A 17,721-nucleotide genomic window follows, 5' to 3' on the forward strand; every position below is an offset into this window, starting at 1 on the left:
TTCTCATATCTACTTTTCTATTTTTACGTGTTATTACGTCTCCTGTTCATTTTTAACCAAATAGTTTGCGTAATTTTTTTTTTATTCTTATCATTATCTATTTTATATTAATACTATTTTATTTCTACTTTTCTTTCATTTATATATAATTTTCTTTTCACTAATATTTTCATAATTTTAACCCTACCTATCTTATTATCCTACAATGTCAAAATATTTTTAGTTATCATTGTATCTTTTTAGCCCTGATGAAGCTCTACAAAGTGGGGTAAAACGTCGGCAAATGGACAGTTGTTAACTATTTTTTGTTTTCTTTTGACCGCACCCCTGACAACAGTCAATTATTTATATATACAATAATACAATGTTTATATATGCCTTATTAAGAACTATATTAGTTTTTAAATTTTGTCCTTTAATTTTTTGAAACACTTAAATTCTAACAAAGCAGAAAATAAACTTGGAGTTAAATGGGCACCTACTATATTGCTTCATTTAATGGAAAAATAAAATTAGTATAAAACAAATTTTGTTTTAAGCTACACTTTCTTAATAAAATTTGTTTAAAGTTTAAATTAATTTAGAACTCAACGGTAAAACAAAAACAGCAAACAAACATACTAGGATATAAGGAAAAATATTTTATTGAATTAGTTATTAAATGAGGTTTACATGCAACTAATGGAAATACAATGAGTTATCATACCTTCATTAGAAATGAGGTTTGTCTTGGAAGATCGAGCTATGAAACAAGAAAGTAAACTATTAAGACAAAATAAAATAAAAAGTAGTTTTAAATAAGGAGCATAAACTAAACACAAACTACTTTGGGAAAAAATTATATACCCCTTCATTAGATTTTATTAAACTTGAAAATGGAAAAAGATTTATTTTTTTTGTTTATAAGTAACTTTTAATGAATGATTATTATAATTTTTTAAAACCTATTTAAAACTAAAAGTTTGATTAAATGGCATTTTACTAATAATTTAAAAGAACATTCGCACTGACTTCTAAGTGATCATTGTGAACAAAGTATTCCTAGAGACATTTTAATAATAGTGATAATACCTAGTGAACACAGAGGTTCAATGCTTAAGTCATCTACCTATTTGTGCATTAGACCCCTACCACTTCAACCTCAAAAGTTCCATTTTTTATTTAACTAAAACAAAAATAAGTTAGACAAAGTACTGAGACGGACAAAATAATTTTAATAATCATTAATAATTCTATGAATTCAACAATGAAGAAGGCAGACAGATTAAATGCTCCCAACATAAAACGAACTTGATTCAGACATTTCTTGGCACTATTAGGATTCTCATATCAGAAGTAGACTTTCTGAGTTAGGGCGCCATAATTTGATAGGCACTGCCATTAGTCATTGATAACATAATTGTTACATATTTACCAGAGAATGATAAATCATAAATGATAAATCCATAAAGGGATATGGAAAATCCAAGAATACTACACTGCTTAAAAGTATACAATGATAGATAGAAAACAAAGAAAATATGTTTATCTAATTACAACACTACCACAAAAAATGAGTTCTGTAATTTGCTTGAACCCCTTAAGTTTTAAAAACAGGTTCCATAAGAAAATAATCTATTGTCTAAGTATTTCAAAATGAAATGTCAATAGACTTTCAATATTGTCATTATAACAATATATTAACACAACATATAGCTTCAAGTATGGGCTAAAGTAAATTTGAGAACTAAGTACATAGAATTTAAGATAAGGTATTTGTTTAACGTGTGTTTTCAATTTTCTATTAAACAATAAAGAAGTTCTTAAAACAACTTTTTTACTTTCACTTACCTATATATGATATGAATAGTAAGGGGGAAGGAAGTATAGCAATTGTGAAAAAGTTTAAATCCAGTTTTTGTCAGGAATAAGCGTTCTGAGATCCCCTGAATCCAAATAACAAAGTTTCGCAAAGTAGTATGTGTGTTGTCAGCAGAGTTAAAAAACGAAAAGTCATACAAAACTGAAATGAAAATTTAGGACAGGGATACAACAGGAATGGAACTTTTTTTATAGAATCAGCTGACCAGAGAGTACCACTTTATGGAATCAATTTTTCCGATTTTTTCAAAAACAGCACAAACGATTTAAATTAAATTTGGTAAATCAATGTACAATCAAATGTTATTTGACATCAGACAGATCTCATCCTCATTGAAATAATCTGATAGGGTTTGAATGTGGATTTTTTAAACATTTTTCCTCTAAAGTACCTTAACTTTCGTCTGTTTAAAATAATTGACTATTTCACATTTTAACCAGTAATAAAAAATGAATAAATTTAAACTCTGAAAGGATTTGTTAATTAACTTACAGAGGTAAGAGGAAAAATACTTTTTCCAGTTTTAAAACACATTTCCAGAAATAAGAAAAGTAAAATATACTTATTACATATTGTTGAAAAGCCAAAGATTTTAGGGGAAAACAAATAAAATATTATTACAACATTAGAAGTCAATATCACAATAATAAAAGCTGCATGTGAATTAGAAGAACATATTTCGGTGCTATCAGCATTAAACCTTGGATGTTAACTAAAATTTAATATCGTTTCATCGTTAAAATTTCATAAGGCAATGAAATGCCTTCATAACATGGCATTTAGATTAAAAAGATAAATAAAATAAACAATACATACATTAATACATCTGTCACAATAAATAATTAAGACATAGGGGTTGCATTCCAAAACTAACCAAATCCATTTTCAAATTTTTAATATTTAACCTTTTCTTTAATGGTTTTATGTTCTAGATTAATGGTTCCTAATCATTTTTAGGCGGCGGACCCTATTGCTAGAAACAGGAAAATGGTGGAACCTTTTTGGTAAAATCAGGAGAATGGCAGAACCTCAAAATTATTGTTTGAACAATTAGAGTGATCCGTCTTTTTAGCAAAAGCTACCTAAACTTATATTTCTTCCTCCAAGTTCATTTGCAGTTTTCAAATGTGACCATCAGTAGTCCAGAATAAATGATTATCAACAACTTATCTGTCCCCTAATGGTCAGTATATCAGATTGTACTGAATATCCAAAAATAGTGACAGCAAAGAGGAAAAACAACTGAACAAAAACGGCAGCATGCATGGAACTATCTATCATCCATCAGGTCTCGGCTCCTCTGCACTAAAAAGATAGGAAGGGAGAGAATCTGATCCGTGTTTATATTTATAATTGAAACCCTATGATAACAGGTACATCATATGGTAAAAAGTATTCAATATAAAACAAAATCTCTTCTAAAGATTAATAAGAATAGAAGTTCCATTTATACTAGACAATTTTGAAATTTGGCTAGTAAATTTTCCTTATTCTACTCACTAAACTAGTTTCAGTTTTCATGAATAATTTTAAAGATTAAAATCATGAAAGGAAAGATGATCAATTTGTAGAAACACTTTTACTTATACACATGCACATTTACCAATTGGTTCACATGAAATATTTCTTACTTTCGTAACTCTTTTATATATTATATAATCAATTTATTCATGCTGGCATTCACACATACATCAATTAAATTGCTGGAATTGGAAGATTAGATATCAAAATGATTTAATAGGCTTAATGACATTATCATGCTGAATTAATTATCTGGGTTACATTAATACTATACAGTAATACATTAATACTATGCATTAACTATTTGTTCCAGGAAACTTACATTCTATAAAAAAAATAATACACCATTAATTACCTGCTCCTGTGTCCTTAACGAGTACATGTTCTGACATAGTTATTTTAGATGATTTGGAAGCAGTTCTTAGAGATGAATATAGGACGCAACCCATCCAAATCAGAAGTCCAACGATACTTTCAGTATCAAAATTCACTTTATTTTTACCCATAAGTAGAAGTCCTGGATTGCAATTGTCATCTGTAAAAAACATATATAATAAATAAAAATTAAGAAGTTAGTTGAATAAATACTTTCAAAAGTCAATTTAATGCTAATACCAGGAATTTATAATTGTTTAATCCTTTCATATATTATTATACTATAACTATTAAAGTTAATATCATATGCATAATAACTAAATTGAAACAACTAGTAATTAGTTACTGAAATTAATTAATCATATCATCATGTTAAATAATTTCTGTTACTTTAAACATATAGAATATAGAATGGATTCTCATTATAACATGTCTCATAATCCCCTAAATTAAGATAAAATGCAAAGACAGGAATGTTTTAAATTAAAGAACAGCTATTAATCTAGCTGTTATTTTAGAATTGTTATATCCTCTTCACATGAAATACAAATACCATTTATTTATTTTTTTTTGCTTTCGAGTTCATACAAAATACAGTGGAACTTCTCTAAGCGGACAACCCTCTATAATGGTACCCCGCTCTTAATGGAAAATCTTATTAAGGTTCCAGCCAACAATATACAGATGTAATACATTTAAATCTCTCCATGTTGAATGCAGACACCAACTTTAATCCCCATTAGGGCTAATCACTCCTCTGAGAAACGGACACTATTCATAAAATGTGTATGTACCAACTCCCAATTCCAGAAATGATAGGTAATGATAGCAATAAGATACAGTTATTATGTAGACAGTATTCAATGTATGCATACAGCATATCAATGTGTGTGTGTAAAAAAAAATGTAATAGTCCTCCCTCCTCAAAATTTAGGTTTTAAGTTTCAAGATAAGTATAATATAAAAATCGAATAAAAATAAAAAAGCGTGTGGCTACAACTATGATACCAATTTTCTATTAATTTGGTACCACGGTCACAGGTTACCCTAGAATGATCCTACACACTGTCCACCGATTTTCAAATTTATGTTCTACCATCAATGTATGTGTCCTACAAAATGACGACAAAAGATCAAAATGTTCCTACAATGAGGCACTAATCTTTTTCCTTTTTTTTAAAAAGTATAAAAAAAAAAAAAAAAGGATATTTTTATTTATGAGACATCACGACTTAATTTAATTTTTTTGTTCTTTTAATATTAACAGAAACCTCTGTATAATGGAAAAAATTATCATCCTCTTGCATGTCTGTTATACAGAAGTTTCATAGTAGGAACCAACGGAAATGAATAATTGCTATTATATTGGTTAGCACATCATTCCATTAAAATAAGAGTGATAAGTAATTCGTACTATATTCTTAAAAAATGAATAATACCTGGACTATTTGCCAAAGCAGACCATGTTAGATAAATTGCATAGAGGGTAACAATTGAAGATTGAAGCAATCCAGATCTTGGTTGTGCATCCTGCCAAAGTGATTTAATTAATATAATTCACCAAATTAGCAAAAAAATAATAAATATAAGAATTATTAAGTAAAAAACATTGCATACCTGAACAGATGGCAATATTGACAAAACACTAGCAAGTACGCAGAGAATCAAGTTGATAGAAATGAAGAACTTGTTCAAAGAACAGTCATCAGGCTAAAATAAGATGTTTATAGAAATGAATTGTTAATCATTGGTGCTGTTACAATAAAAAGTAAAATATAATTTTTTTAAATTTACCTTTGTAAAGAAAACGTACAGAAGAACAATACCAGTAATGGCCAAGGCATAATTGATCAACATTGTTATCATCAAAGCAGCATACCTGAAATTTATATATATTTTTAATACTAACTTTTATGGTCACAAGAACATTATGACACTAAGATGTTTAGTAATGTATTTACCATTTTCTGGATTCAGTTTCTTCATAATTTGTAACCCAAGCTTCAGCCCAAGAATGAGCAAAATCAATTATCAGAATAAGCTGAATCACTATAAATGCGAAACCGCCTACCATTCCGAAATACATCCAAGTTGTAGCAAAATATCCCTCTGGTATAAAGAATGCACCAATAGTTCCACCAATAACCAGAAGATATTTGATACCCCAAAATCTAATATAAAAAAAAAAGAGTATTAAATAATAGATAAAGCAATAAAACAATTAGATAAATCTACAAATCAAACAAAGAAAGTCTGGATTTACAACCTTTAATTTTTCTTATTATATTTTACTTTTCATTAATATACCCCTGTTATTTTCCACTTACGTTTTCTTTTTTTTTTTGTAACTATGTCAAGTGTTTGTCAGGGCTACGACGAGGGCAGGATAAAAAGATTTTAGCCCTGACGAAGCCCTACAACGTGGGGCGAAACATTGGCTCAATAAAAATAGTATAATCATTTACTATTTCAGTTTTTTGACCGCACCCGAGCCATATTCCATTCATCAAACAAAGAAAGCATCTTGCTATGAACAGAAGGATAAATAATTATTGAATAGATAAAAATATCTGAGAATAATTTTAGCATAATACAGGGAAAAAAATGCTTCTTTAATTTTTAAACCATTCCAGTGGTTTGATCACAATTGTTTGGCTTAGTTCTCTAACAATGTTGAAGTTGTCTTCCTAATTACTGATATTGTCATACTGTAATGAGGTCAAATCCAATAAGTTTCACAACAGTAAGATACCTAGTCAGGAAAATTTTTTGCATGCGAATTTGCTGGCATTTTTGAGAACTTTGTACTTTCTTATTATTATGTTATCATACAATTAGATTCAATCATAGGGTAAACAGTAAATTGCAAATTAAAAATATATTGAAGCCTAGTTAATTAATTATGTCATAACATAGAATATGGTTCTTCAAAAATAATTTCTATAATAACAAGCACTACTCTAACATACATGTTTTACTGTTATAGATTATAACATAAACTAATATTATTGCTGCTTTAATCGGACGAAAACTGACATTTAATTGGACCACAACTTCCACCCACTACATTCAATCAAGAGACAAACATACCCACAAAAGATCCATTCCAATCTACATTAGAACCTAAATGTAAACACAAATTAGTTAATGGTATCAGGTCATAACAGACAACGGTTGACCATTTCCTCATTGCCTATAAGTCAGAACACCTCCCATTTGCCATTTTAGAATAGTTCTTCAGAACTAGTACCAAATCTAATCAAGTCATATCATTGGTTTTATTTCTACATAATAATATTAATTGAAACATTATATACCCATTTTGTATCCCAGCTCTATGGTCCTTAGATGTTTTTACTCCAATCATAATTATAGCCATTAAGAAGAAGAACATGGATAGAGCCAAACAAAGACGATAAACTGCCAAGTAACCAACTGCATTAGAACAGTCAAAAGAACTTATTAAGCTACCAACCCCATCCTTTTGGCAAAATGGAACCTGAAAAACATAAGTAGAACATTAGAATGCATTATTTTGTTTTATTAATGAAACAAACATTAAATTGTCCTCACCTTTTTAAGTGCATCTTGTAAACCAGGTGCGAGGAATATACATCCAACGATAGTACCAATGAGCAGCATTATAGCATACATAATTCTAGAAGAGGTAGAATTTCGACACGAAGGACAGGCTGAACAACAAAGGCTACATGCTGCACTTCCGCAGCAACAAGCAAGCTGTAATATTGTAATTTAATTTAATTTAAATCCTGAACAAATAAATCAAACATCCATTTTATTATTTCCTTCAGCAAACACATCATAAATAAATAATAGTGTTCACTATTTTCTAAGGTAGTATATTCTAGATAAAAACTTCTAGGAAAATTAAAAACCCTTTAACTCCAATTATCATATATTTATTCATTGTTTCTGTTCTAAGGTTGCACTGGGCTGTCCATAGCTCAGGTGGTTGAGGCACAAGTCTTTGCCACCTTGGAACTTTGGTGGCACCGGTTCGAATACAACCTGGGGTGTTGACTTTGCTGTGGCAGTTCCAAGTAATGGAAGCTTGACCCCAACCATGGTTAAAACAGGTTGGTTACCTCTAGATAACCTCCCCTCCCCCATAAGTTAGAAGTGACTAGGAAGGGGGATCATAAAAAAAAATGTTCTAGGGTTGCATCCCTGGAAAACTTTAGTTTGTTTATTACTGAATAAGAATTGTAATCAGAACTGTATTAAGACAGCTCATGTTGTTCAGGTCATATGATTTATCTTTATTTTATTCAAATGGAACATATTTATGATTAAAGAACTTCTTTACGATAAGTAACTTCTGTAAGAAAATATACAAACAACAACTATGTTTGCGACGAAATATCCCACACTTTATGGGAAGACTAGAAATGGCACCCATTCCACTGGATATCACGTTTTACACTAAACTTTGTCCTTGTTAGTAAAAATGCTTAACATGAGTTGTACTCGCTTCATGAAACAATGTTATTTAAAGCTATTGCAGCTAAATAGGAACAACCAGTTGAATTTGATACATAATTGGGTAACGCAGTTAAGAAAATTCTAACTTGGAGAGTTTTGGAATGTTTGACCCAATACTATACAATGATCTGGTAAGTATTAAAATTAGAATGGGGAAGATTTTGGATAGATAAAGGAAATTTGTCAAGGATGAAGACCTCTTGTTATTACAAAAATTGACCTACAAACCGAGGTACAGTAGGGTTGGTCTTCATTGGGCCATCTGTGGCTCAGGTGGTTAAGACGCAGGTCTTACGTATCTGAGAACTGCGTGTGACACTGGTTCAAATCCGGCCTGGGATGTTAAATTTTTTTCATTAAATGCCTGTCACACAAATTGAAAAACTTGACCACATACCATGGTTAGAATAGGTTGCTTACCTGTAGATAATCCCTCCGTATGTCAGAAAAGACCAGGAAGAGGGTCATAGTAAAAATAAAATAAAAAACGCAGGGTTTTCATTAAAATGGAAGCTCCTCAAAGCTACCTAAAAATCAGCTGCCTCATAGCTTACTTAAAAATAATTGCCCTACTACGATTATCCAGTAAATATGCAATTACTCTACTACTTATGAAGTTCCTGTCCGCAAAAAAAATTTTGGACCCACAGAAGCTATGTCCAGCTTGCGATGAAATGGCATTGGAGGATTGTTTCCATTTTTTAACAAACTATTCTGCATGTCATGAGAATCAAATCTGATACAGGCTGAAACTAAGTTATATTAACCAAAACCAGTTGTATGAATTTAATTTATTCACCAATTTCGGTTTTGTCTGTAGCCTCACAATCAGATCTTAAAATTCTTTTTATAAATGTAACACTAAACCTTATACTTAGAACTGGATACCTATCTTCACAATAAGATATATAGTTCTTGTTTCTTTTATTTTATTAAATAAATAATATCATTATTGTTTTGTTTTTTCATTCTGACTAATGTAGGTAATCCCAATTTGGGTATACTATTTGTTATTAGCTTTTATAATAATTTAATAGTTTATAAATTATTATTATTTAATTTATAAATTACTGGCTCATATAAATGATTTTTTATTCACCATTGGGGTATACTGTTTATTATTGGCTTAAATAATGATTTAATAATTTATAGATTATTATTATTACTATTTACTTATTATAATTTAATTTATAAATTATTAGCTTATATAAATGAGTTTTAATTCACCATTTTTTTAAAACTACAACAATGATTGTTGAATTACGTACTTTACAGGCTAACTCAATTTGTACGGAGTTGTCCCTTAAACAACTAAATAAATTATTGTATTATATTATATTATTATACTTCTGTAAGATGCATAAAGCTTCAATTTTGGTTTTCTTGCTTTAGAAAAATTTAATAAACATGAAATCTCAGACAGTATCTCCTGTATAAGGAAATCTTAGTTTTAAAGGTGACTCATTTTCAAATTTGATTCCAATTCTATCATTGCTAAATATCAGAGTGAAAGCTTATGCAACTGGACGCAGTGAAAATCAAAAGGTGCAGTGATTACTATGTTACCTCTTCCTGCATTGGAATTAGGTTTGAAAATAGACAAAAATGGGGTTAAAAAACTCACATAATGAATAAATAAAGGATGATTAATGTTTTAATGGTTTTTAAATTTCCCAGAAGTTGTTATTTAAAATAATAAATCAAATAACATTTTATTTAAGTATTTGTATGACCATGCACAATGCATTTGAGAAATATCGACTACATTCAAATGTGTTGTGAGCGCAAAAACCAAAGTTTATAATGATATGGCATTAATTTTTCTGAAAGCTTTTAAGTTTTTTCCCCACTTTGATAATAAATATTATAACAGTATTCAAAAGAACTTTCACTCTTGAATGGAAATAAAACCACTTTTGCAAACATCATAAACAGCTTCTTATTAATAGGCAGATAGATAAGGACTTTGAATTTAAAACAACTTCTATCTTCAGAATCGCTGCCCTAATAAATTTCAATCTCTGTCAACAATGTAATAAAAAACAACCTTGTAATTACTATGTGAAGATCAATGTTAGTCCAAATAGAAGCACATGTGCTACAATATCTGGATATTGTTCTTTATCATTCTTATTTATATGTATTAACTGTACTTATTTCTTAATATTTTAATAGAATTATGATAATAATTTCATTAAATTATATGAACATTCCCTGAATGAAACCTCCTAATAATTTGTTCAAATCATACAAGTTTCATGTTTTTTTTTCTTAAGGCAGAGTTTTTTTTCCATTATCAACAGTATAACTAAGCACTCAAAATAGTACATTAAAGATATAATTGAACAAACAATGTGTGAATGGTATAAGTAAATACCATAAAACACAAGATTACATAAATGTACACTGAATCTTTCTTTTAATTATGCTATGAATAAAACAGGAACTAAAACTTTCCATAATGAATTTTTAAATCTTATTGTTATAATTACAATAATTTAAACTTTTTTCAAGCAGAGATCAAATATAGTATGATCCAAAATGTAAAATCTTCGATGATTATGTTACAAAAGCTAAATTGGATTTCAGAATTTAACATTAAAATAAATGACTATTTTTCTAGTATCGGTAATACATGGCTTCCGTTATAAATAGCATAATCAATAACACTGATGGAAATCTCCATTTCAAAAGATTAACTGCATTATAACTTTATATTAATAATTATAAATTTATTTGTTATTAATTTCTATTAATGATAGTATGAAGCTTGTTGCTTCTAGTCATAACACATAAGCAATTTAAAAACAAAAATTATAAACTGCTAGAACGGATGACAAGTTGAAAAAACTAAACAATGTTCACAGTACATAATTTTTGCATTTAAAGATTGCATAAGAAATAGTCATATCATACCTGTGCAGCAGAACAAAGCCCCAAAACAGCTCCCATTATTGAGTTACAACTTTGATCCCTTAAAACTTATGAGCACGAGTTCTATAACCTCGGAACAAATTTTGAACAGTAGTATAACATTAACCAACAATTGTATCAACTGGACGACTCAATAACAAAACAAGCAATCAAACAATATTACTTATCTCACTTGACACCACCATCAAATGACAGCCACTGCTACCAACACTCAATTGCAAAATAGTTATAATAATCAGTAATGTTTCTTTTCATGACAATATACTTTCCAAAAATAAATATAAGGCTTGTAAAATATCATATCAAAATATAATTTAGTGATATCAAATTATTATTTAGTGAAAAACACGAACTCATGAAGATAAATTTTTAATAAATTATTATTACTGTATTACGTTCATGGTAATGTTATGGATTTCCAGGCCAAAAAAAAAAAAAATTAAAATGTCTAATGTTCAAAAAAAAAATTGTTTAAACATTAATATCATTATTTTCACCTATGAACTTTTAAAGAAAAAAAAATTACAATCCCTAAAATTTCGAGGTTTTAGGTTTAGAGATGCGTAGAATCAAAAAACACACCCTATATCTTATTTTTTGTTAAGCATTCTGTAATCATTGTAGTTTTTTCTTTTGCATATAGAAGCTTGTTCTCATACCGTCTCTATAAGTTTAACCCTGTATCGAAGTCATTTGTGTGATTACAAATGACTTTGGTTCCTTGCTTTGCATCTTAGGGTGTAATTCTTAATGTAGCGTGCATTGAGAACAAAATTATATTCGACATCTTCCCCAGCTGTCCCTCTTATTCCCCAACCTCAGTCTTAGAGTTGAACTCTTTGAGGAGACCCAGTTTTTTCCATACTACGACGTAATCAGATAAATTCACTCACTATCAACTGACACAGTGTCCTTATATAAATTATTTTTCATTATTCTGATGATTCTAAGAAAATCAAGAGGTAGTTCTCTAAAAATATTTACCTTCCTAATGAAACTACCATAAAACAGTTACCTGATTTTCAATAGTCTATCATTTTTTACATAGGTTGTTTCCAGACTAACTCAATTTCTTTAGAATATCTTTATTTTCAGTTTATTACCGTGTATGATAAAACAAAAGAAGTGCGAACTCAACCTGTATTGTCTTCCTGTATATAATACCTACCTACCATTGTATGTAATAAAACGAGTTTATATGTTATGACGTTGAGCGATTGCATTCCCCAGAACATTCATACATAATAATTCTAATAGGGAAAGTTATTGCCAGATGATTCACTTTAACTGCTATTCATTCTATATAAGAACTAAATGAATTATTTCCATGATTCTTCAATGGGTTCGATAAGCCATTACTGGATCCTGCCCTCCTCAAGTAGCTTTTGTCATTTTAATCTATCATGAGCAATTCCGAACACTGAGAAGGATTTTCGAACCTTTTCCAACACCATAAACCCATTGAAACTTCAGAAGGCCTCTCAATCAAGTGTAAGAAATTCCTTTGTCCACGAGATTTTTGGATCTCATGAGTCTCATCCTTTCGACATAGCCTACCAAGCGCAGCCTACTGAGCTTGAGGATTCTCAAAACAGCAGGCTCTTTTAACAAGGATTACACTTCTCTCTTCGTGAGTCTTATCCATTTTGACTTACATTTCATTGGATCATAAATGTGTCTCAGGAGATTTCTTTCAAATACTAGATCTCTTTCCTTAGATTTTTGTAAGACCAAGATTCCTGACTCGTGCGTAAGCACTGGACACATCAGTGTCTAAAACAAATCAGTATTTCCATGATTTCAGTAACAAAATCAGGGGTTTTAATCTATGCCCAAAATATCTCATCCCTGTGCCCAATACTCTCACCCATATGAATTCGTTCGACAAAGTAAAGGTTTTGGGGGAAAAAAATAGAATAATTTTAGAAGGTGCTCAATGTGTGGAATCTTGTGGCTAAGATCACCATATAACGGAATCATTCAAAAGAAAATAATTTCAAGCAATACAGTGGCCTCAAATACATTTGGAAAAAGTTTGTAATCTCTCTCTTCGTTATGTATTGTGATTCTTGAGGAATACTCCGATGTATTTAATATATCGAAATTCCTGCTGTTTCCTAAGATAAATATAGGAGACACAAATTCGGTTAGCACAGATGGAACGAGGTAGCGATGAAGCACTTGCAAAGCGGAGATATGGTTCCACTAGTTAAGGGAAGCATTGTTAATACGAGTCCCAACATATACTACACTTTGACCGCCAGTAAAAATTTGGTAATGGACCTTGGAGTGCGTTCCTTCCCCTGATCACTAGCATTTATCATCGTGAAGAAGTCAGACGCATCAGTAGGATTTTCAAGAAAAGTAGATGAGATAGTTGAGAGTAATAAACTTCCTGGAGGCTTAAACAGTTGATAAATGTTGTTTTATGATAAAGAAAATCTTGGCACATGCCTAAATCTGGAGGATTTTGTTTCTATTATTTTTGCGATGTAGTTACCGGAAAAACGAAGCTTCCAAGAAGATGCTTCAGAAGAATAACATTCGTTGATCAAGACATTTGAACTGAAAGTTTATAAGGTATTGTATGACGTAATAAATGATGTTCTTGTTATCATGAGTACTTCTCGTTGTACTTATTGTTATGTTTCTTGTTGGTGTTTTAGAGTGCTCAAATTTGAATTCAGGAAAGGACTTGTTATTATCTTTAGAGAGTTGTGGTTATTGATTTAACTACTTTATTTTCAAAACAATCCTATTATAAACATCTATTAACTACTCCCTTCATTATGCCTGGCCCGAAGTGTAATGTACATTTATGTTCTAATCACCATGGTTTGTTGAATGATCAAAATGAAAAAATAACTTTGCATAGATTTCCAAAGAAACCAGGTAATCCATTGCTTAATATATTTGAATTTTATCCATAATTGTAAATTGTCTCAACTTTAAGTACATTTTATAATCATTTAGTTCTTTTTATTTTATTTTTTAGAATTAAGAAATATTTGGTTAGAAAAGTGTCAAAAAAAGGGTAATTGGAATGTGGATTACGGTTACATTTGTTCCGAACACTTCCTGAAGGATGATTTTAAAAGAGATTTGCAGGCTGAACTTCTGGGATACAAAGGAAGACGTAAACTTAAACCTTTTGCTGTTCCATCCTTAAATCTTCCTGGTGGAAATACTATAATAAATAAAATCCCATCCGAAATTGAAGTTTTATGTGAAAAAGAATATGATAAAAGGCTTGAACTTTTTGAGGAGTGTTTTTCAACCAGAAAAGCTGAAATTCCCTTATCTTATAAAATGTTCAGGAAGTGGTACAAAGACATTAAGAAAGCAGAGAGTAACAATTTTGAAACAGGACTAAAAACATTAGATGGTGAGTTGCAAGCAATATACATATGTCATATGATCTTCCTCCAAATGACTTTTAGTGAGAAGGGGGACTGGTGATTAGGCACAATTCATTTCTATTTTGGTAGATGTTCGGAAACTATTAAAACCTACTTATATTTTATTTAAATGTATTATTTTGTCCTTTTTCGTGTGTAGGATACAATAAAAAAACATCAGTTGTTTAAATTTTAAATTTATATATCTTGAGCAGTTCATGGAGTTTTCTCATCACCATTGAAGCTTTAAAAGAATCCTTAAGAAAAATATTTTTTAGACATATTTAATCTTCATCAATATACTGTAGTGCAATCAGCTATATTTTTTCTATATAAAATCAATTAATTAAATTTGTATCTTTTCAACCAAATTCTCCTTATGTGAAATCAACGGTTAACTGCATCTTCCCTATTGAAACACCAAACTTCTTAAAGAAATTTAAATTTATACTGAAACTTGGAACTCTGTAAGAAACTAGTAATATGGAAAATTTTATCAAAACTTACCTTACACAGTTGAATACATTTTTTTATTTGTCATTGAAACTTCTCTTCAGTTTTCTTCTCAAAAAGCAGACAACCAACTAGTGCAATTCAAAAGTGCAGAAAACTCTTTTGCCTCTTAACTTGAACTTAACTCTTCTACTGTTGGTCTCTTCAAATGTTTTTTGTCCAAATGACAAACTCATAAATTGATTTTAGCTCTTTGACCTGTTTTCAGATGATTAATTGAAATACCTTTCTTCTTTTACTTTCTCGGCATGTTCTCTATTATTCGCTTTAATTGCTTTATTACAATATTAATTGTAATATTTTTGATGCATCCTAATTTAATTTAACATTTTTAGTGATTCACCTGAGTGTTGCACTTTACTCCAATTTTGTCTTCAAGACCTCTTCAGATTTCCATTTTAAAATGAGTTACTATATACTTCATACTGTATATTTCCTCTATAATTTCTTTTATTGTGTATTTTTATCTTATTTTGGTCTGCTCTATTCTATATTATATTATAAGTTTTATATTAGTTCACTTTATTAATCTCAACACTAATATTGAGAATTGATTTTAGTTTTGTTCAAAAAAATATTTATCAATTACAATATATTTCAATTTTATTTTAATATATCATTATTACCTTTCTATAAAGTATTTTCAATTATATGCAATGTTTGATTTTTTTAAATATGTAATTAAAAAATGATGAACATTTAATCAATGAAACATTTTAATACCTTCTAATAATTTTGTTCATTTTTCACTAAATCATTAATTCATATTAACATTAATGTATTTATGTTTGTTTTTTCTGTATTTTAGAAAATTATTCAAAACTACCTTCACATTCTAAAAAAGTAAGAAGGCAAATTGAAGAACAGAATAATGTTAGAGCTCAGTCAAAAAGAAATCTGGTCATGCAAAAGAAAATGATGGAGAAACTGTTTTTGGCTACTTATTTTGAAGCACCTTTTTCTGGGAAAAATATAAATAAGTTGGATAAATATTATGCTGACAAAGCTAAAGATATTTTATTAAAATCATGGGCTCTGGCACCAGACTCCTACAACAGATTGGCTAAAAAATTAAATCTTCCAAATAAAGATGTTTTATTTGCTTGGAATAATGAAAATAATTGTAACAACTAATGTTTCATTATTCTTTCTCTTTAATCACCGATACTGGAATGGTTGAATACTAATTTCACCTTACATGAATTTGTTGTATAGATCCATTTTTATTTAATAAAACCAAGCAAGGACTACATATTGATTCTATGTGAAAATTGCAGATCCAATATTTCTCCCCCTCCCTTCAACAAACAAGTAATTGTTTTATTGACGAACTGGAAATCTTTCTAAAGATTGTATCCATTACAATCTTAGTCTTTACAAATATTTTGATTTTTTTTACCCTCTACTTTCTCATGTCTGACAATTGATGGAAGGGGGCTGGTTTTCCTATATGTAACCAACTTATTCTAACTAGAGGAGGAGTGTCAAGTTTTCATTGTCATTGTCATCACAAAAATGTATTTCTATTCTTATATTTCCAGCGGCTCCTTTTCTGGAATTTTTTTTTTCTCCTTATAGTGATTTTAGTGTTCAATCTTCAATATATTTTTATCCTTAACTCACGGATACATGCAACCTCTCATGTCCTTCTACATTATAACAATAACCTATTAATCTAAGCAAATTTGATTTGCAGAGTGGTTTAGATTACCGATGCCACCACCTTTTACCACAATTCATTGTAATCAATTTTTAGCATTAGCTATATTATTTATACTGCACACTGTTAAAAAGAAAAAGACCTGATAGTTCTCATGCATATCTGGGTAATTTTCCTTATTTTTGTTTATTTATCACTTTTAAGTTGCTACTGCATGTAATTTTGTTGATGAAAGATGGATATAAAATTTTGTGATGTGGAAGAAATATAACAGGCTATGTTTGGAACAGAAGAAAACAATCTAAATAAAATGGACTGTGAGGATGTTGAAAAATTGGAAGAGTCAATTGAGGAACATGAAACAGTTTCAGATATGGACCAGACTGATTTAAATGACTTCTTGAATATTCAACCAGACAACTAAGATGAAGATTATTTTGCTGCTTAGAAAAAAAAAAAATAAAATTATTGACTTCTGATGATGGAAGAAACCCCCTCACTCAGCAAAACAAATTGACTGGTAAAAAAGGAACAAAAAAAATAAATCATTCTTGTAAACTTGCCTTCACAATTGATTCTCCTATAGACAAGTCAGGAAAAAGCACTAGAATGTGATTTGTTTTAATTCAAGTCCATATGAAACCTCGCATGTCTTCAGGTTTATTTTTTGTTGCGGTTAAACAATAAGAAAATAACTTTTTTCCAATAAATTTTTTCAGCCTCTCAAATATATCTTTGTTGTTTCCACAACTAATTTTCAAAATGATTTTATAAGGCAGGAAAATTGAGCCTTTATTAACCCTGAAAGGGATTGTTTTTATTTTTTGTATACAAACAACAATATATAAACAAGGAAAATCTTCTCTGGTAAATTTCCTATCCCGTGGAATTTTAAATTAAGTAAACAATCTATCGTTCAAACATATTATTACACATTCATGTATTTCTATGTAGGT

At 29.5% G+C, this 17,721-nt stretch overlaps 2 protein-coding genes across 3 annotated transcripts; one reads left to right on the forward strand and one right to left on the reverse strand.

Moving 5' to 3' along the window:
• Positions 1-620: 620 nt before the first annotated feature.
• LOC106688142 (serine incorporator 1) lies at positions 621-11,394 on the reverse strand. Its single transcript, XM_014432467.3, has 9 exons — positions 11,177-11,394; positions 7,331-7,495; positions 7,075-7,256; positions 5,719-5,928; positions 5,552-5,636; positions 5,375-5,467; positions 5,197-5,287; positions 3,738-3,917; positions 621-742 (listed from the first exon to the last, which is right to left on the reverse strand). Exons 1-9 carry the CDS (start codon positions 11,210-11,212, stop codon positions 669-671), a joined length of 1,116 nt encoding a protein of 371 aa, XP_014287953.1. The 5' UTR covers positions 11,213-11,394; the 3' UTR covers positions 621-668.
• A 1,132-nt stretch (positions 11,395-12,526) lies between these two features.
• Positions 12,527-16,357, forward strand: LOC106688135 (THAP domain-containing protein 1). 2 transcript variants are annotated; one of them, XM_014432452.2, is made up of 4 exons: positions 12,527-13,774; positions 13,861-14,086; positions 14,190-14,579; positions 15,914-16,357. In XM_014432452.2, exons 2-4 carry the CDS (start codon positions 13,984-13,986, stop codon positions 16,237-16,239), a joined length of 819 nt encoding a protein of 272 aa, XP_014287938.1. In that variant the 5' UTR covers positions 12,527-13,774; positions 13,861-13,983; the 3' UTR covers positions 16,240-16,357. The 2 variants fall into 2 exon arrangements, with proteins under 2 accessions (XP_014287938.1, XP_066902956.1); XM_067046855.1 differs by lacking the exon at positions 12,527-13,774 and having other exon boundaries at positions 13,807-14,086.
• The last annotated feature ends 1,364 nt before the right edge of the window (positions 16,358-17,721 follow it).

The sequence above is a fragment of the Halyomorpha halys genome, unplaced genomic scaffold (assembly GCF_000696795.3).
Source record: "Halyomorpha halys isolate HHAL.00 unplaced genomic scaffold, Hhal_1.1 Scaffold1061.1, whole genome shotgun sequence".
Taxonomy (NCBI): domain Eukaryota; kingdom Metazoa; phylum Arthropoda; class Insecta; order Hemiptera; family Pentatomidae; genus Halyomorpha; species Halyomorpha halys.

Coding starts and splice junctions, on each gene's coding strand:
- LOC106688142 (XM_014432467.3), bottom strand. CDS start 11,212: ATGGGAGCTGTTTTGGGGCTTTGTTCTGCTGCACAG. Junction 5,929..7,074: donor AGAGCTGGGATACAAAATGG/GTATATAATGTT, acceptor TTTTTATATTAG/ATTTTGGGGTATCAAATATC. Junction 743..3,737: donor CGTTAAGGACACAGGAGCAG/GTAATTAATGGT, acceptor CTTGTTTCATAG/CTCGATCTTCCAAGACAAAC.
- LOC106688135 (XM_014432452.2), top strand. CDS start 13,984: ATGCCTGGCCCGAAGTGTAATGTACATTTATGTTCTAATCACCATGGT. Junction 14,087..14,189: donor TAGATTTCCAAAGAAACCAG/GTAATCCATTGC, acceptor TTTATTTTTTAG/AATTAAGAAATATTTGGTTA. Junction 14,580..15,913: donor AGGACTAAAAACATTAGATG/GTGAGTTGCAAG, acceptor TCTGTATTTTAG/AAAATTATTCAAAACTACCT.